Genomic DNA, 21,450 nt, shown 5'->3' with positions numbered 1-21,450 from the left:
TGTATTCATTTATGTTCTATAATACCCATATGTTCAGAAGCTCAGTCCATCTCAAATCTTTACGAAGTCTGCACTGAAGAACCTGAAACGTTGACTTGAATTAAATGTATTATGTCAACAGATTCTATTACGTTTAAATAAAACATATTAGGTTCAACTTAATATTATTGCTTTCAACTAAGCTAATAGGGTTATGTGAAATCTGTAGACATAATACATTTAATTCATGTTTCATTTGTGATCAGCCCTATGGTTCCCGTACTGACCTCTAGCTGCATCCCATAGTGTTCCAGTGTCCATTAGCTCAAGCTCTGTTCACTTAGACTGATGTTGAGAGGTCTGGAAGAAGCGGTGAGTGTTTCAGGTTGAAGGCTGCAGAGCCAAAGCACCACTTGGTGAATCTCAGGATGGACCCTAGTGTACAGATTCTCAAGCTGCTTCTGCTCTGCATGGCTGTTCTCTCTCTTTCCTTAAATACCAACATCATTGTTAGAACCTGCTCTGATTGAGAAATGAGAAGGTTCTCTTTAACCCATTACTGTAACTCTGGATGGGAAATGAAAGGAACTTCCATCTTCTGTATGTCCTTTATGTGTTACCTCAGTATTACATGTTATGTTTGCAAGTGGTAAATGACAGACTACTTGATTGATGTGCTTTATTTTGTCAGGAAAATGTCACTTTTTAAACATGTTTCATACTTTTGCTCCTACAAGATAATTTAATTTATGTTAGTTTAGATACAGGACACTCCAAATACACTTTGTAGACTTTTAACTGTAGACATCATTATTATTGCAAAACTCAGGTTTAAATCTGGATTAGACCAATGTATGTGTGTGCTGATATTTGGTCCACCTCTGGGCCTACAATCTGGTCTGAATATCTATTCTGGGTTTGCTGACAGCTACAGTGCTTATTGGTCCTCCTTGGTACCCTGCATGGTCTAACCCAGGATTAAAGCCCACCTCTGCCCCTCATGCTGAGTCTCAGCTGCTTCGGCTCAGGTGTTGGAAATGCTCTGAGAACCTGTTTTCTGTGTGTTTGTGTTTAACTCTGTACAAAGTGTTTTCACCATGCCTTTAGTATTCAGTGAAGAGCCATAGAGTCATTCACCATGTCGGGGGGGCGCTCTCTGGATGTTGGACGGAGGGTCTCTCACTCACTGTCGGTGGCTGAGTGCACTGGATATTGTTGCCTTTGGGCCTTTTCACAATTGTGATTGAAAGAAAATGTGAGGGAGGGGGGATACTTGTAAATAAGATTTCAAATAAACACCTTGGGATTGTACTTCAGTAACTTGTGTATTTACTACGTTCACAGTTGTGTTACGGTATGTAACCGGTAAGCCTGAAGGCACCTCTTAAGGAGGCCCAGACCACAGAACAACAACAACAACGAGTAACAAATAACTATTTACATGTTAGTGACCCACTCAAGTCACACCAGTTGAATATTATCTTGGGAAAGAAAAATGTGTTCAATAACACAGATTTATAAAAAACTTCGAGAGGAGTCAATATTTACAGCTGAAGGTCAAATGAAAATACATATTTGATGGGGCTTAAATTCAATTAAGTTAAATTATACAGAATGTATTATACAACTGACTCATTAATACTCACATCTATTGTTGGCTGTGGATTACAGTCCATTTCAAATGGCAGTCTGAAGGCCCAACACGGGAGGTTTCCTTTGCAAAGACTGAACACCTTATTGTTTAAAATGGTGTGTGTGTGTGTGTGTTTTTTATTTTATTTATTTAACCTTTATTTAACCAGATAAAAGCATACTTATTACTGCAAGAGCAGCTGGTGGTGAGGACCTCAGACAACTTCAATTTAAAGCATGCTATTGAGACAAATGCCCTCAGTTTTAGGCTTGATTGAAGGTCATTCCAAGACCAAGGACCATAATAAGAAAGACTCCTTTTTCCAGCCTCAGTCCGCACAGCAGGTACCTGGAACCGTATCCAGGCACTGGATCTGAGGTTGTAAGAGTCACAAACTGGGGCAAATCTGGCACATATGTGGAGTGGAAGCTTACCTAAAATGGCTTTATACATTAATAAAAACCAGTGCTGCATCCTACGCATACTAAGTGAGGACCATCCAGTTAGGCTATACAGTGTGCAATGATGAGTCCTATAGGGTGCATTTGATATATAACGCAGTGCAGCATGGTAGAGTGGGTCAAGTTTGGCCAAAACTGTGGGACAGGCAAATCTATAAATGGTATCACCGTAGTCCAGCTGGGACAGGAATAAGCCAGAGACCAACCTTTTACGGGAAGAAGTTGAAAAACAACATTTAAGTCTGAAAAGGAAGCCAAGAGTGAATTTCAATTTCTTTGTTAAAACTTCAATATGGTGTTTGAAGTTCAGATTACTGTCCAACCAAAAGCCCAGATATTTGTAGGTATCAACAAACTCAACAGAAACGCCATCAAGGGTGTCAATGGAGAGGCAAGAGGAGGACGCTGACTTGGGAGCAAAAAGCATTGCTTTGGTTTTCTTACTGTTCAATAGCAGTTTGGAATCAAGAAGTGCATGCTGCAGCGTGATAAAATCTGATTTTAAATTGGAAACGGCCATATCCAGAGAAGGAGCACACGAGTATACAATAGTGTCATCAGCATACATATGATAGGTAGAAAATTGCATCTGATTACAAATATTGTTTACATATAATAAAAAGAGCAAGGGTCCCAAAATAGAGCCCTGTGGAACTCCCTTCTCCAAGGTGACAGGGTCAGAGACAGTACTACCCAACCTGACGCATTGAGTACGGTCGGTTAGATAACTCTGAAACCAGCAAATGGCATTGTGACCGAAACGAGACACCAACATAACATTAGACATAATGTGGTGATCTACAGTGTCAAATGCTTTGGCTAGGTTAATAAACAATGCAACACAAACTGATTTCTTATCCAAAGCAGCCTTAATATCGTCTAAGACTTTCAGACTGCAAAAAATGTTTTAGCTGAGTAGAAACTAGGGACTCAAGAATCTTTGATAACACAGAAAGATTTGAGATAGGACGATAGTTATTCAACTCAGTGGGATCACCAGCTTTCAAGAGGGGCGATACCAGAGCTTGCTTCCACACAGCTGGCAGTGTGTGAGTGGACAGGGAGAGATTACAAATATCAGTTACTGGTTGTGCTATCATCTGAGCTGCAATTTTTAATTCAGGCCCGGCAGACTTTTTAGGATCAATTGAGTGCAAACCCTGTAAGACTTCAGAGACCGAGAAATAAGCGAAATCAAAAACAGGGGAGTTCATCTCTTGACTGTGGCTGTGAGTACGACCATTTAGAGAGTCATGACTTTGCTCATCAAAAATGTGACCAGCCTTTTTGAAGTGAGCATTAAAGGCATTAGACATACCATCTGAATCTGAAATAAAAGAATCACTGACCTTCAGTTTTTGTGGGAAACTAGAAACCTTCTTGTTCTGAAGTGATTTAATTGTTTTCCAGAATTTAGAATGGTCATTAAAACAATCAGTGGTTAAGCTCAGATAGTAATCAGCTTTAGCTTTTTTAATAAGGGCTGAACATTTATTTCTGAGGACACGAAAAAGAAGCCAGTCATCACTAGTGTTAGACTTTCTAGCCAAGGACCATTGCTTATTTCGATCATGAATGAGATCAGATAGTTCTCTAGTAAACCATGGAGTGTTCCTATTCTTAACTCTGAATTTTCTAAAGGGGACATGTCTATTAATAATCAATAAAAAGTGATCAATAAAAAATTGGACGGCAACATCAACAGATGGAATTAACGCTGTGAAGTGCCATTTAACCTCCGCCAGATCGTGTAGGAAAGCCTGCTCAGAGAAGTGTTTGAAGCAGCGCCTGAGCACAATAAGGCCCTTGGCTTTGGGCAACTTAGTGCTCCTAACGCAAGCGATAGTGCAATGGTCACTGATATCATTAGGAAAAACACCAACAGACACATACTTATGAGCTGCATTTGTTAGAAGGACATCTATAAGGGTATCGTTATTGGGTTTGGGAGGGTTTATTCTAGTGGGACTATCAATAAACTGAGTTAAGTTCAAAGAATCACAAACCTGCTTAAACTGTGAAGATTTATCACTCAACCAGTCCCAATTTAAATCACCCAATAATATGATTTCAGAAGAAAACTTAGACAACAATTCAGTAAGGCTAGTAGTTGCATCCATGATGGCCGATGGAGGCCTATAACAGCCAATAACAGTGAGAGGAGCATTTGCTATAGTTATTTGGACTGCTAGCAACTCAAATTGCCTTGGAATTGAAATTGAGTGAAGGACAGAGCACTGTAGTTTCTCAGCAGTGTATATGGCAACACCACCAGCTCTGCCCTTACGATCCGCTCTGAATACATTATGTGTGTGTGTGTGTGTGTGTGTGTGTGTGTGTGTGTGTGTGTGTGTGTGTGTGTGTGTTTTGAATAAGTTACACTAAAGCTAATTGATATTCCCCAAAGCCTCATCGATTGCACTCTATCCCAGAAACCCTGTCCCCACACTGAACCAAACCCAGAGCACTCAGTCTGGGATGGTGATTGCTTTGATAGCTCAAAAGATGCAATGCAGAATAAATATGACACAGCTTTGGAGATGGCAGACAATGTGGTGGAAGTTCCCCTCTGCTTACAGTCTGGTATACCTGTTTAGCCCGAGAGCCCCCGGTAGAGGGGGCTGCGGGGTTTTTTTCTTCACGAAACTGTGTCTCAGGGCTTCTTAATATTTAAAAACCTATTAATGTGTCATACCAGATTAACGGGAAGAATCTTAGCTAACTGACAGTATGAACCATTTTTACCAAAACAAAACACAAGTCTCATAAGAAGCGTCTAAATGACCCCTGAGCGGGGAAAGAAACGCACTTATCACAGAACTCAAGGTAAAAATACCCTTATTACTTATCGTAACTGCACATACAAGATATCCGATTAAAGCTGAGATTCCACAGATTCTATAGGTATTAGTATTATCACTGAGCGATCAGAACTCACGACAGGGGAAGCAAACACAGACATCACAACACGTAGCATTACGGAGCAAACACGGGAGATCGTCTCACTTTAGCTGTTGTTCTGATCAAAAGTCGTGTTCAATGGCATTCAAACGATAAAAACGCTGCTGAGGGTTAATCCATAGGTTAATCCAATGTGTCCGTCACTTTGAAAAAATTATTGATAATCCATAATTCCATTTTTATGTACAAATCGGAGATTTTAAATTAGCTGCTAATGGTAGCCACCAGAGTGTATCGCAGCTTCCGGTTCCAGGGCAGTCTGGCTGCGCAGCACTCATTCACCAATGGGTAATGTTTAGATGGATTTGAGGAACTTCCCCTCGATTCTATTGGCTCTAACGGTCAAAAAGAGATGTCAATCATCAAAATCGAACGAGGGGGGCCAGAAATATGGAAAATGCACCCAAATGACCCCAGAAGTGTTTTTTTTTTCTAAATCTCTCTAAAAAGGTCAAATGTCACTTGTTTTGCATCAATCTTGATACAGGGTACTTATTATATGTTATACTTTGGATTCCTAAAGCTTTTAGTCTACTAACCCATCATCCAAGGGTGGTTTTCACAATAAGTAATGTTTCTTTTTTTGGACGGACACTATAATTTACAGTTTTTTACTATGTTCAATCTGAATTTACTCTAAAATAAAAACATCTATATTGATTCTGACACTTCTACATCCAACTCACAGATGTAACTTTGCTTTGAGAAAAAGGATTATTAATTTACCCCTTTTAGAAGGGAAGATATGGTCATTTGTTCTGGGAATGTCATTTTTGAGCCTGAGACCTGAAAAACAGGCTCAGGGCTAAACAGGTTGAATACATCCTGGATCTCTTCTATTCCAAAAACAGAACACTGATAACAGACAACCCGTCTGACAAGAGACTGTTCTGACCCAGGACTTGCATTCATCTCAGGAAACAGACCCGATCCCAGCAGGAAGGTGCAAGATCCACTTCCTGTTCCAGATTCATTTACATGAACCATTCAGTTATTAGTGATGATTATTTCCTTTAACGTATTCTTGTAAATGTACACTGATTGCACCTTTCACCCCTGTAGCTGAGATGAAGGAATGTACTGATAGCTCATTTCCCAGCAGGTCTCTTTCTTACATGTCCTACCTGGAGGTGGGGGTATTATGTATATGAGACAACCTGTGCCTTATCAGCTGCACTTTGCTACCATGCAGCTATTAGTTATTAATGAGTAAATTATAAATATCTGACCTGAGTCCACCGAGCTGTCGACTCTGCTTCGGTTTCTCTCGACGAAAGGTAACGACTCTATCAGCTGCCTAATATGCAAATAAAAAATATGCGATTTTCTATAAAGTGTTACTGCAATTATTATTAGCTGCAAGCAGGATTTTATGAAATATCAAATAGAATGTTTAGCATACAATAGATAGATGTTGAAATGTCTGTAAAGTTGCCATGAGTTAACATACTTATTGTTTCTAGCAGGGGCTGCATGGTATTTGTATTTGATCATCATCTTAAAGTTGTATGATCCTCACAGGTTCGCTGCAGCAGAAGAACACAGACTGGATCAAAATGAGACTCCTCACAGGTAAACACCATCCACTTCTTTCATTTCTTATGTGAAATACCAGTTATGTCGCACTGACACTCACATACAGTACAGAATACCAAGATGGCAATAACTCTAAGAAACATATAGTTTACATTATGTAAATCACCTGAAGAGATATCAATCATTCACGATCACATTCACTGACCTGAGGCATGGGGGAAGAATGCACATTCAACTTAGTAAACAATTAAAACATGTAAATACTACACAAAACATTTTGAACATTAAGCAACACAAATCTAATTTGATAGTTATTTCTTTATATTCTACCATCATCAATTAATGTATCTGTTTTATGAATTTGTTCGTGCTCTCGGTTTTTAATATGCAATTATTGTAGTATTTATTTAAGCAATATTCAAAGTTAAAATCTTGCAAAAATATGATTTTAAGAATTACAATTAAATGGTTCACATAACACAATAGGATTTTAGATTTGCACTCTCAGTAACAAAGACATTGAATAGTCGGATGTTGTTCAAAATGACCTGTGGAATATATTTATCATTTTTCTTGCAGGTACTTTAGTTGTTGTTTTGCACCCATTTTGTTCATTCATTAAAAACGATGTATTTACTCTATACCTCCCATGCCTCTAACACAGTGGTTCTCAAACTTTTTCTGTTTCTTTGGAGAAAAAAAAAAGTCGGGCCCCCCCAACACAAATAGTCACGTAATGGGCCAAGTCACTTTGCTAGAACAGCGATAATAAAACAATGCTCCATAAGTCTGTGTGCTCAAAAAAAAAATACATAATACAATTGTGCAATCCCTTTGCTAAAACAATAAGTTATAATACTTTGCCACTTTGCAAAGAAAATGCTGATATTTGGCAAAAAAGTGTGTCTTATGACAGCATTAGTGGCTGCAATGAGCCTGTTTTGCACTGCACATTTCTTCAAAACGGGGTTGCAGGCTTAGTGGCGGCGCCAGAGATTTCTTTTGGGGGTGCTGTGGGCTAGCTTGACGTTTCATAGAGGGTGCTCAAACATTTAGGGTTTCCCATTAATGTACCGGGCGCTACAGTGGAATTTTCTACTGCAACAATCCCCACGCACATACACAGTATATCCGCGACTGTTACAATGAAGGCTCGATAATCAGCTCACGGCATATAGGTGTAAGCAGCGGTAAAGTGCTATTTTTATAGGTGGTGTGTGGACCTAACATCCTCTAGGGGGGTCTGGGGGCATGCTCCCCCGGGAAGATTTGTTTTTAAATATTGAAGTTAAAAGCATCCATCTGGTGCACTTTGAGAGCAACATGAAGAGATCTATGGATACATCTCTCAACACCCATATGAAACAGAACTGTAAGCAGATTTACTTTTTCTTTATGGATATTTTACAAATCACTCCCCTTTTAAACTTTATTCTTTTTGTACTGTCATATAGTATTTCAAACCTGTTTTTCATTTATTCTCTTGTTTTTTTATAACTATAATGATCATATGAAGGTGTGCCTCAGAAATAATTGTTTACATTAATCGTGACCAAAACGTTTGAGACCCACTGAGATAACTTAGACTAAAGTTAAGTATCTAAACACTCAGAGAGTCCTTTAGCTCACTGAGCCTCTCAGTCTGACAGGAGAGGACTCTCCTCCACTTTGTTGTTGAAAATGCTCCTTATATCCGTTAGCGTAGCTCGCTAGCACCAGAAGCTAACAACAACGATCTCCGGTACCGGTGCGCTCTCTGCGTACACACACAAAATAGCTCGTTCCACACACACACACACAGAGCCGAGCTTGAATGAAACACAGAGACCCAGACGTAATTGTACTGTATCATATTATTTTCAAATCAATAATTTTTCAAATTATGATTCTTTTATTTATTTATTTTTTAAATAACCATTTTCCCCCCTGTTCTTGCGCCCCCCCACTTTGAGAAACACTGCTCTAACACCAGTGTCCTCTTCCTTTTCTCTGTGTTCCTGCAGCTCTGGGCGTCCTGCTCGTCCTGCACACCGGTAAGCATTAGTTCAGTAAAGGCAGAGACTTTTCTTCACACTTTGATAAAAGTTTCAGAACAAACACAGATGCAATCAACTCCCCCCCCCCCCCCCCCCCCCCACTGTCTCCCCTCAGTCACCTCCAGCAGGCTGGTGTGTCACATGACCAACTGGGCCCAGTACAGGCCCAGCAGCGGCAAATTCACCTCGGACAACATCGACCCCTTCCTGTGCACGCACGTCATCTACGCCCTGTCCACCATCAACAGCTTCAACCAGATCACCCCCATCGAGTGGAACGACGAGCAGCAGTTCACCGGCCTCAACCGGCTCAAGAATGTGTGAGTAGACATGTGAGGGGGGAAAGGTCTGAGGATCAGGAGGGCACTGAATCACTGCAGTTAGCTCAGGGCAAGACACTTCACCCCAAACTGCTCCTGTGGGGAGTGTATGTAAGTCGCTTTGGTTAAAGCATCTATCAAGTGATATGTAATGTCATTTAATAATCTTTTTCAAGCCAAAGCAAGACAGACAATTGGATGGGTAGAAACCATTTTATAACAATATTTAGACCAGAACGTTTTCAGCCTGGAATGCTCTTCTGTTCATTCAAAGCCAGCCATATCCTGGATCAGCTGAAATCTTTTAATGGATGTGTAGCAAGTCCAGAAATGATCTCAGTACTTATCGTTATGTTCTGTATAACGTTGAAGCGACTGAATAAACAGTTTACAAATGAGATGTTGTAGTAAGTGTGATATGTTCAAAAGGAACTGTAAACCAATAACCAAAAATACACTCCTAGCTACAATACACATTTTATTGCAATATTAAATCTGATAGAGAAGCAAGTCAAGTTGTGAAGAACATGTTTCTATCATCAATATAACTTTGCCCTCTCTCTGCTGTTAGTAATGCTGCGCTGAAGACCCTGCTGTCAGTGGGAGGCACCGTCAATGGAATCAGTCCGTAAGTGCAAATATGACCCTATTCTTCCAAAATATCCTGGATATTCAGGAGGTTGGACACCTCCTCGGCTGCTGTGTCACCAGAATGTAAATTGCAGTGTCGTTTTATACATCCCACCAGATTCATCGCCATGGTTGCCAAGACTGAGAGCCGTGCAGCTTTCATCAAGTCTGCCATCAGTTACCTGCGCACCAACAACTTTGACGGGCTGAACCTGGCCTGGGAGTACCCGGGACACAACGGCAGCCCGGAGCAGGACAAGGAGAGGTTCACCCTGCTGGTGTCGGTGAGCATGTGATACTGTTCATTATTCACTGTGTGGTACATTTGGCCTTTGGTCTCACTCTAAGAGGTCATTCTCTTCCATCAGAGGGAACATTATGAATTGTATGCAGCTTACAGCTCCATGCTAGAGGCCCTATTCTGCTTTTTGGGGTTTCCCTCTCTTGTAGTGTGTTCTACAGGTTTTTGTGCATGTCAATGGTCTGCAAAGACTAAAATCCCTGTGTTCCCTCCATAGGGAGTTTTGTCTCCCACACACTTCCCCCCCCCCCTCCCCTGCGTGAAACACCTTCATTGGACTCCTTTGTTTACTTCCAGAAGATAGTGACCTTACTATGTAACACTTGCACATCTATTGGCTAGCGCTCCAACACATTGTACATGATAGGCTAAGCGGCTTAACATCTATGAACTGTTGACCAATCACAACAGAGCCGGCCAGCTAACCAATCAGAGCAGACTGGGCTCTGGTTTCAGACAGAGGGTGAAAAGAGGTGCTGCAGCACAGGCAGTATGAGAAAGATAAAGAGATTTTTTAACATTAAAGGTCACCTATCATGCTATCTTTAGACAATAGCATAGGTCTCAGATATATAAAAATATATAAAAAACATGTCTATGAAGTGTTTTGTTCAAAATACCAAACAGATCACCCATTCTAGCCATGCCTCATATCCCTCTATTTCACTTCCTGTTTCAAAAGTGCTGATTTGGGGTATAAAGCTTTAAAAAAAAAAAAAGAATTGATAAAAGAAAAAAAAGGAGGGGGCTGAGCTCATGCGGGACCCGGCAGCTACTGTCTAAACTAAATACTGCCGTGATGAAACGCCATATCATGGATTATCAAGGGTTATTTCTGAAACAGTATGGAGCTCAAAGGCTTTCTCTCTTGCCGGTTATACCACAAGGTGAGTTCCTTTTTATTTCCTGCTTCTTCACACACATGCTCTCCAGTACAGGTTAGCTCTGAGTGTTAGCGATGCTAATGTAAACACCGACCATATTACATCCAAAACAGTCGGGCATTGTAGTCCACATTTCCGATATTACGTCCTATCAGACGCAAATCTGGATCAGCTCCGTTATTTTCTGACGCTGCGTGAGTTCCCTGACACATCTTTATGTATAAAAGACATCAAAAAGGGCATTTTGCATGATAGGTCCCCTTTAAAGCATGGAGACATGTCATAGTAGAGACACTACATACTGATATACACCTGAAGATGAGCAAAATATGTCCTCTTTTGAGTAAATTATAAATATGATTGAGTTTTGAGTTATTTTAAACCTCCTTACAAACTAATGAACATGATAACAAGACTTGTGTAGTGGCTGTGTGAAGCGCTACATGGACACAGTGGATGTTAAGCTAAAGGCTAAGGTTCATGATGTTAACAAGCACTGACACTAAGTGGTTCAAATGTATTCACCATCATAATTAAGCATTTTAGCATTCTAACATTTACTAATTAACACAGATAATAGCTAATGGGAATGTTTGCATGTCTCTGGTCATAAACCTAAGTAACAACTTGAGTATCTTCACAACATTTCCTGGCAAACCCATTCTATCGTTTTTGAGACGTTTTATACCAGAATGGATACCTGAGCATCCGACTGATATCCCTATCAAAGAGACACACCGCTAGCACACGTAGCTGAGGGTCTCTTGGTTCTGCCTGCAGGAGCTGGCCAAGGCCTTTGAGGACGATGCTAAGGAGAACAGGAAGACCCCGCTGCTGCTGACGGCCAACGTGGCTGCCTTCCGCCCCACCATCGACCGAGCCTACGAGGTCCAGAAGATCGCACCGTGAGTTTCACTTCAATGGAGTCAGTGTATGTTTAGAAATGTATAGTATCCTCAATAGCTCTGTTTGGATAGCAGAACACTTTCTGGGGGGTTTGGCATAGAAATATGAGAAGAATTTAACAGGAGACCAGACTTTTATCTGTTTATAGAAATAATTGACTCTTTATTCACTGAAACTGATACATTGACTTTAATGAAATGTATTATGTCAACAGATTTCTCATAACTGTTTTAGTTTAGTTGAGAGCAATCATTTCAAGTTAAAATAAAGAAGATTAGGTTCAACTTAATATTATTTCTTGCAGTTATGTGAAATTGCTTGACATCATATATTTATTTAAAGTCAATATTTCAGTTTTTTCAGTGTTGTTAAACAAAATACTCTTCATGCTCTTTATACTATGTCCTTCCCCAACTGTAAAACTCCTTCTACTTCTGATTTTTAAATCAACAGTCACCTTGACTTCATCAATGTCATGACCTATGACTACCACGGGCACTGGGAGGCAGCGACCGGACACAACAGCCCCCTGTACGGCAGCTCCATGGACTCCGGCACACACATTCATCACAACATCGTAAGAAACACACACAGACGCACAACAGACAGACAGCTGCACTCTACACACTTATAAGAACTATTTAAGCTGTATATGCTGTATATGATTACACAAAGCCTTTTCCACTTGTGACAATGAGCCTGGATATAATGTAAAGCATTAAAGACAGAGCACTATGAGCATTTATTTAGACATTTAGACTAAGAACAATATGCGCTCCCAGATTAGCTCTGATTTGGTCTCCACCCAATCCGGAGGAAGACATTTGCCTTTCTAGCTGCTATACTTTTGACTTTAATAAGGAGCTGAATCATCACTGTGGATATTTACTGTTGGACAAGAAATACTGGAACACTTCTCATTCCAGGAAGTAGTCTGGTCCAACGTTGATATGAATACTTTGAGTTGAGTTTCCTGCTGAAGTATTTATCTCCTCTGTCCTTTGTGTTAGAACTCTTCCATATCTCATTGGCTGGTGAATGGGGCCCCGGCTGAGAAGCTGCTGTTGGGTTTCCCCACCTACGGACGCACCTACCGTCTGAGCACCGGGGCCACCGGCCTGGGGGCCCCGTCCAACGGCCCCGCAGACGCCGGACCCTACACTCGCACCGCCGGATTCTGGTCCTCCTACGAGGTACTGCCCATCCTAAACTCAGCTTTAACCTCTGACAGGAGATTCACCAGGAGCAGAACAAACACTCATTCCTGCCTTCATCCATTTAGCTGCTCAACACTATATAATGTAGTATAGTTGTACATGTTGGCCATGAGGGTTGAACAATAGGTCACCATTGCCAGAAGTTGTGTCAAAGGCAAAGTCAACTTTATTGTCAACCTTTCTGTTTGTGTGATACAGAAAGGGAGATCAAAATGCTGTTTCTCACAGATGAGGATGAATATGTGACAACAGTAAATTCTGTGTGTATGAGCAAGCTGTGTATATGTACATAAGTCATTTGTTAATATTTTATTGTCTTTTATCGTGTACTAAGTAGAATGTATGATTTGTATCTTCGTTGGAACTCCAGGACAGAGTCCAGAGAAAATGTCCTTACGTGGACAATAAAGTAGATTGTCTCCTAATGTTAGTTGACTTTGTGCTGAAAGTAAATATTTTCCCATTCAGGAACGAATGAATGAAATGTCAAATATCACTCAATAGAAGGCAATCAAGCCTCATTTCCATATATCTGTAATCTACTGTTGGTATACATACTGGTATATCCCTCAAATGAAGAGGAACTAACACTCATGCCCATTTCTTTATATGAAAAATGTAACTCCACTGTAACAACATGAATGTGGTCCCTTATGTACAAACAAATAGAATCAGAATGATAAATGTTTTCAGTACAGATGGTAATCTCTGTCCTTATGTTTATGTGTTACCAGATCTGTGCCTTCACCTCCGGTGCTAATGTTGAGTGGATCTCTGAGCAGCAGGTCCCCTATGCCACCTATGGCAGTGCCTGGCTGGGCTACGACAACAAACGCAGCTTCTCTTCCAAGGTAACTCATTATTACCCATTATGTCCTGCAGTTCTGACATCATTGGGGAAAATTAATGATAAATGTTCTTGTGAAGGATTTGCGTTATATAGTGAAGGGTTTGTACTGAATTGAACTGTATTAGGTTAGTTGAAATCAATTATATTATATTATATTCCAATATTATTTGTATTATTTTACTGTATATTATTGCTTTCAACTAACCTAATACAGTTTTGTGAAATCAGTTGACATTATACATTTAATTAAAGTCAACGGTTCAGTTTTTTCTGGGCACTTACTTCCTTGTCTGTTTGCTGGACCTGTATCTGTCCTGTAGGTCCAGTACATGACTGCCGAAAACCTGGGGGGGGCTCATGTGTGGACTCTGGACATGGATGACTTCAGTGGATCCTTCTGCTCAGACGGAGCTTACCCTCTCATCAACCACCTCAGGGTGTCAATGGGTAAATACTGGAGCTCCTCCCACTCAAAGCCATATCCATCACTGTGAAGGTTTAATATTTAAAAAAACGTCTTCGGATAAAAAAGTATAATGTGAACAATTGTATGCCTCAGATTATCATTTGCACATGTGCCTTACAGTTTACAGATCACAGTGTACAAAAACATTTAGTCCCTGTATCTGGAACTGAACTATAGTATTTACTTTATGATCCAAACAACCTGTCAAGATCTAGAAATTATTTTACACTAATTTCCACATCTGAAACACCACAATACAAACTAAAGTGGGAACTATTTAGGCAGAAGGTTAAAGGGGACCTATCATGCAAAATGCGCTTTTGTACGTCTTTTATACATGAATGTGTGTCCCCGGTGTTCCAGGGAACTCACCAAGTGTCAGAAAACACAACCCTCTCTATTTTCCTCCATACCCAAATCTCTAAAAAAGGGGCTGCAACGGATCTGATAAAAACTGATCCAGATTTGAACACTGTCCTGACGTCAGGACGGTGGCGCTACGGCTATTGGGCCAACTCCACCAATCAGGAGGAGACAGCCACGGCCATTGCCGTTCGAAAGCGCTGGAGACGCTGTAGTACATATGCTAGGCCAGTAGATGGTGCTGTTCTCACAGACTCAGCCCTTGCTAAAACAGAGCTAGAAATGGTCAAATTGAGCAAAATGAGGCATGGCTAAAATGCATGATCTGTTTGGTATTTTGAAAAAAAAAGTATAAATATGCCTTATATAGGTATGGTCCTACACTATATTATTCAAATATAGCATGATAGGTCCACTTTAAGTTACTCATATGTCTTGAATGTATAAAATATATGTATAAAATATATACAAAATACACAACAGTGGGGGCAGTGCATGACCCTCAGGGTTCCACCAAACTGAAGCTGCTGACTGACATTATATTGCACGTGGTTCAATGTCTTTAAATATTTCCACGGTAAGTACACAAGTGTTTGACACCCCTGGTTTATGACATTTCTTTCTGATTTTGCAGGTTTCCCCTCAAAGCCCACCACCACCCCGGCCCCCGCCACCACCAGAGACCCTATTGCAGAATTCTGCCGTGGACGTCCTGATGGCCTGTATGAGAACCCCACTAATGAGAAGACTTACTTCCAGTGCTTCCAGGGGAACACGTACCTGCACCACTGCCAGGCCGGCCTCATCTACTGGGACTCCTGCAAGTGCTGCAGCTATCCCTGAGCCCCCCCCCCCCCACACACACACCGAGCCTCCGGGGGTTCACAACAGTGATTTCTGTTTCAGACACGCAGTGTCACCTTTACTGAATAACCTTACAGTGCTGTTTTCTCTTTGTGGCTCACTGCTTTTTCAACAAATAAATCAATCATCATTATGACCTGATACATGGCTGATTGACTTTTATTCTTGCGTTTTACAAGATAATCTGACATTTTTCTATATTATATAAACATTTCATTTCAAATCTCAAGAATAAATCATTGTTATACTCTGCTTCCTGACACTTATATCAGTCAAGCTATTTTCAAGTAAAGGTTCAAATTCCATTTTGTGTGCACTCTACAAAACACACTCAGCTGTTTTCTGTCTCTCGGTGAACCTATTAATAATGAGCTGGCTTTAAATAAAGTGTGTGTTCTAGAATGAAATCCATCGTTGTGAAGTTTTGTGAAATGAATACTCATAGTGTTTTGAGTGTATTTCTTCCTGGGTAGAATTGTATAAAATGTCTCACTGGTGTGTGTTAACAATTTTGTAAGTGCAAACTTTCTTAAAAGTGCAGTTAATGACTTTTTTTGCTGATGCCTTAACCACCTACAGAACACTTCTTATAGGGGTCTTTGGAATATTTCTATGGGTTGACACAGGCAGGAGGAGGACAGGAAGTAGAAAGGTTATTGACACTCCTGCTTTACGCGGGAGTTTCAAGGTCGGTGTAGGAGATGATTCAGGGACCTCCAGTCCTAGTGCAAATGTCACAAACACCTTTTTTGACATATCAAAACCTTGGATTCTAGCCTATCTTCAGACAGATTCAACTTCCATCCAGAAGTGAGCAGACAGTCTGAACCGCAGGCAGCAGACATCTCTAAAGCTTCACTCATCCACAGATCCACAGACAGTCGGCTGACTCCTCAGCGAACGTGCTGTAGACAATGTGTGATCCTGGTGTGGCTTTCAAAGAAGGTCACTTTATATTAGTAAATGTCCCGGTCCAGTCAATCAAAGTTGAGAACATTTTCTAACAAATCTTAGTAAATAAAAAAAAGCCCATTAACTTATTAACAAAACAAGCTTGAAATATAACCTTCCTATTTCCCCTTTTTAGAAGCAGTCTAAGGCTGTTTTAAGGAATGAGCTTTTGTAACAAAATGAATGAACCCCTATGGAGAGCTGTGATGAAGGCTGTTCTTTTTTCATAAAGGGTCCCAGCCCTTTGTATGTTTTTCTGCATGTGGCCCTCAGTGAGAAATGTTTGGACACCCTGCTCCATACTGTTGTTCAGTAACTCGTGCTCTATACCCCATAATATAAGCAAAGCCCAGCTGTGTTTGATGTGTTGGTTCGCTTTTCTTCACTTCGATGCTGAGGTAATAGCAATGAATAAGCATGAATAAGCTTTGGCCGTCTTCACTCGTTTAACACTTAATATAAAGACACTGAGAAAAGTACAAATCTCACGATGTAATTCATTTATAAAAAATCAATAGTACCTTATGTGATACAAATCTAATATTTTGAAGAGGTTTAAAGTGTTATCCTACTGTATTGGTCATTTAGAATGGGACTTCAAGATACCTATGGACAACACAACTCATAGAGAACAACTATAAAGTGTAATCATTCTTGGACAAATGCAGCCTAAAGCTTGAACAACACATATTCCTATGAGTTTAAATAAAAAATGTGAAAACATTTCACTACAGAATTATATAGAAAAGACAAACACTCATTGTTATGTATGTTAACAAACAGTTGCTTGGCCAAGTTTTGACAAATGAAGGTTTTGAGGGTGCTACAGAAATACTGTTGTGTAAAGTTCATTTTGTTCCTGGAAGACGCGTCATGCCCCCTTAGAATGTTGACAGTGTATATCTATTCTGAGATGTACGACCAGTAGTGGTGAAAAGGAATCTAACTTCGATACAACCAACGTTAATATCTAGGCCGTCTCCGATACCGAACTCCGGTGCTGATAAGGCTCCGGTGAACGGCCGTCCAATCTTTTTAGGACTAAACCCCCCAGAATCTACACGCAAGATCAACGTAATCTGCTTAGGGCGGCGTTTACAGCGTGGCCTCTAACTCCACGCTGCCCGTCGTATCCCTATTTTAGGCACTCCAGCCTCGGATGTCCGACCGCTAGGATAGCAAAACGGAGTGTATAGTGTAGTAGGTGTTGGTGGGCTGGTAGAACCCCAGACTAGTATCAAAACTGCCTGTGTCGTTGGGAGACCCCTTGGTAATTAGGGCAGCTTCAGGACCCACAATCCCTAACCCCCATTTTTGATCCCCAGTTATACCAATCAAAACAATGCAAATGTAATATCAAACACAGCCAGAGTCAAACATTAATGTCACAGCAGTGACACTACCAGCCAGAGTTAAATATGAATATCACAGCAGTGATATCGCCACATCAGCAGAGCATATGTCATATTATGTTAAGTTAAAATTAAAACTATAGTAATAATATGCAATTTTAACAAGAGGGAATATGAACATTTTTCATGAAAGCAGAACACATTGTCAATGTCATGTTTAGAATCAAGTTTTTTCTTTAAACATTTAATTTCAAATATGCAAACTTTATACTTTAATTTATGAACAGAGACTTCATTTATTAACAGAGACAATAAGGACAGCTTGTCTCTACGATTCGCTGGCCCAGGAAGTTGGTTCAAGTCCTTTGCGTAGGCCGCCTGCATCCTGTGCCTCATTGTCTTCATACCCGCTGTAACCGCTCTCAAGGTGTCAAAAACCACAAGCGCCTTCTCAGAATTGTGGCTGGAACTTTTACGCTTTTATTGCCCGATCTAGAATGCATAGTGCGCATAGGTCAAAAGTTCCGAATGTTCTATCTAGTTTCACATGCCTGGTCTCACACGTCTGAAAAGACATGATGGAAACATACATCCTTTCTATTTACAGCCAATTTAGCATCTTTGTATCAATGGTAAGCTTAATAGAGGTAGCTGAGGTAAAGGTCAGGTCTGACACGGCCACTTAAACAGCAGAACTGTCAACAGTGGTATCATTAGTGTTGCATCATACTCTGGAGACCTTAGCACAGCTGATTGCAGTTCTAATGCTTCCCGATCAAAGTGATCTGTTATCAGGTCATCACCAGCGTGCAGGAAAACACTACAGACTCTGATGGACTCAAATATGTGTTGCACAGTGCTCGCTCAGTACTCAGTAGTTTATGACTTGATGATTATCTTTCAAACTTCAAAAAGTGATAGATGAGCAGGGAGCAGCTTCAGCCTAGATACATGTTTATGAGGCAAAAGTGCTTCTGCAGCAGTCGGAGATAAAAGATCTGATAAAAGCTCTCTCTCAGCACGGGACTTTGGTGGCTGTTTATTATGAAACTTACATAACCATGTCAAATAAACTACAGTACAGTACTCAACATACGCAAATCTATGTTATATAAGTCAATAAAAACATTAATCATTTATTTGAGCTCCAATATGTTATCACGCATGTACCATTATGTATTATGTAAGTAGATCTATACGTTAGCTACAAAGCTTAAACAGCTATTTTATGAACAGCTGATTGATTTGCATCAGGCTTTGAAGGACAGCCAGTGATTATTGTTCAAAATATGTCCTAGGACAATTCAGCTTCCAATAGCTTCCCAGGGAGAAGGAGAGGAGATACCAGGGGGAAGCTGGATCAAAGGATCTCATTCACTCACTATTATAAGGGAGAGGTGAATGGATTCATCTAACCTCATGTCTGTTAGTAAGACATTAAGTTGGAGGAATGAGGTTTAGCCTGTCCTAGTTTATAGCCAACCCAGTCTCACGGCATTTCGTGTTATAGTCACGACATTGAATCTATTGATTCGTGTTCACCAACACGATTTTCCCCTTTTTTTCGTGTCACACAGAACGATTTTAAAAGCAATGTATTTCTATTGGTAGTGTGTTTCGTGCCTGCACCACGTCTTTTTGTCCGGTCGGGTCTTGGAAGACCGGAAGCTGTGTGGTTCATAAAAACATGTTATTTATATATACAGTCGATGGTTCTTACTCAATATCAAGCCACGATTATTGTTTTTATTTTTAAATCGTATAATGTCTGACTTTTTTTGCCGTCAGTGAGGAAAAGAAATGGGGCTCAGAGCCTCAGAATACTGAAATCTGTATTTTTTTAAATCTTTTTTCCTTCTAATTTGTTATTCTTTTCTAAATAACACACTGTTATTTACTCAACAATAACACACAATTATCCTTGTTTTTATTTATTTGTTTAATTCCATAATCTCTGGCTTTTTTGGCGTCCGTCAGGAACTGAATTTCAAAATAAAATAACCGGAATCAGATACACACCCACTGAACTGATTACCCAAGATCCTCAGCTATGGTTTAAGCTCGGTGATTGGATTGTTTAGCCACAATGCACGTTGGGAGATGGTGTTTATGCGATATGAAATCCGAAAAACATTTAAAAAAAAAAAATAATAATACTTTATTCCGAGTGTTCTTGCTTTTCTCTTTGGAAGTCATCACATAACGGCATTGTAATACACAGTTCAGCTGCATTAAATATTACATATCTGCCGTAGTTATTTATTTATAGAGCCCTGATGAGAAGACTTCTGGACAAACAGGAAGAAGTGCCGCCGAAACTGAATACGTGACGTGGATCATAAATATATCAGCAATTAAACAATATCTTACATTTCTGTTCACAAAATACGTCTCCTTGCAGTATCAATACTAATCTGGCTGACTTTTATATTTGATCCAATTGGTAGATAGGTTATATTTACACCATAACGGTGCACAGCTGATAGAAAAGGACTTGTAGTTTTTAAAGATATTACTGATTTTCTTTGAATATAAGAATGTAAATACTGAGTTGAAAGAATAGTCAGGGGTTTTGGGTGATGGGAGACACATCTATGGATTCAGAATTTCAATAGCTTACCATTAAATGATGGATATACCTTTCTGTCTGTGATGTTTTACAAATCAGATATTAATGTGTAGAAGTAAAACATGAGAAATAGTATAGCAATATCCTGTAAAATTATGTGAAAACATGAATAAAACTACACATCTTCAGATGTTATACATACACAAATAATAAAAAGTTATTATGGCTGTGTGTACCTTTTGTGCACCACCTAGTGGTTAAAGCACGTTATTGAATTATTGTTTTAATGTGTTATATTTGATGAAAAAAATATTAAGAGTACATACTTTCATAGGGGGAAAGTAGAAGATCAATGATAGAAATATAGAATATAAAAAATCAAGAAGATACTGTAAGTGATCTCTACAATAAAACAGTTTAGTGCCGGATGTACAAAGATATTAATATGAGGATGTTTGCAGGTCTCCCTTGAAAAAGAGGTCAATGATCTCAATGGGATACAACCTGGATAAATAAAGGTTTGAAATGAAATGAAATGTGCAAAACAGAAAAACGAATTAACCTTTATTTAAACATTAAATAATACTTTAGATTAAGGTCTTCTTTTAAATAAGAAAAAAGCTTTGGGGGTATCTACAGATAAATATTAAGCCTGACCAAGTACTTAGCATCTAATATATTGCTTTCCTGCAATGTTAACTATGTTCAAACACTTATTTAGTGGGAACGCTGATACAGCATTCCAACTATATGTTATTCTACGGACAACATTATTATTATTCCGCTAACTTTGCACCTCTTCTCCTCCTGCATTCAACATCGCAGAAACTCTGTTCAAACATCAAAACGTTCAGCTCGGTCGGGAATCGATGGCTATCATTTGGATTATTCATAACTTTCATAATTCCAGAGATACATCCCATAATTCATCACATTTTTAACCATTGAAGTCAATGGAGAAAATCTTCAGACTTCAACAATCTTCATGCGACTTCAACTGCTAACTGTTCATTCATACTTTCACTCAGAAACCTCATTCCAACTTTAAAATGTTACACATCTTTCTGACATTATTCGTGTAACACAACTTTTAAATCTGATTCTTACTTTTAGAGATATTAAACATTGTTCAGACCTTGGTAAAGAGGCTTTCTTCAGATTTTAACATTAA

The 21,450-nt window shown here is 39.7% G+C and overlaps 1 protein-coding gene across 1 annotated transcript; it reads left to right on the top strand.

Moving 5' to 3' along the window:
* The first annotated feature begins 6,143 nt into the window (after nt 1–6,143).
* Nucleotides 6,144–15,548, top strand: chia.1 (chitinase, acidic.1). Its single transcript, XM_034143618.1, has 12 exons — nt 6,144–6,311; nt 6,556–6,606; nt 8,574–8,603; nt 8,722–8,926; nt 9,498–9,554; nt 9,675–9,840; nt 11,522–11,646; nt 12,101–12,224; nt 12,658–12,840; nt 13,599–13,715; nt 14,035–14,161; nt 15,178–15,548. Exons 2-12 carry the CDS (start codon nt 6,591–6,593, stop codon nt 15,384–15,386), a joined length of 1,359 nt encoding a protein of 452 aa, XP_033999509.1. The 5' UTR covers nt 6,144–6,311; nt 6,556–6,590; the 3' UTR covers nt 15,387–15,548.
* Nucleotides 15,549–21,450: the final 5,902 nt, after the last annotated feature.

The sequence above is a fragment of the Trematomus bernacchii genome, unplaced genomic scaffold, assembly GCF_902827165.1.
Source record: "Trematomus bernacchii unplaced genomic scaffold, fTreBer1.1, whole genome shotgun sequence".
NCBI lineage: Eukaryota > Metazoa > Chordata > Actinopteri > Perciformes > Nototheniidae > Trematomus > Trematomus bernacchii.
This window is presented reverse-complemented; position numbering and strand designations above follow the sequence as displayed.

What these genes read in the sequence shown, in the direction of transcription:
- chia.1 (XM_034143618.1), top strand. An exon ending in CACACATTCATCACAACATC is followed by an intron (nt 12,225 to 12,657) that starts GTAAGAAACACA and finishes CCTTTGTGTTAG; the next exon opens with AACTCTTCCATATCTCATTG. An exon ending in CCACCTCAGGGTGTCAATGG is followed by an intron (nt 14,162 to 15,177) that starts GTAAATACTGGA and finishes CTGATTTTGCAG; the next exon opens with GTTTCCCCTCAAAGCCCACC.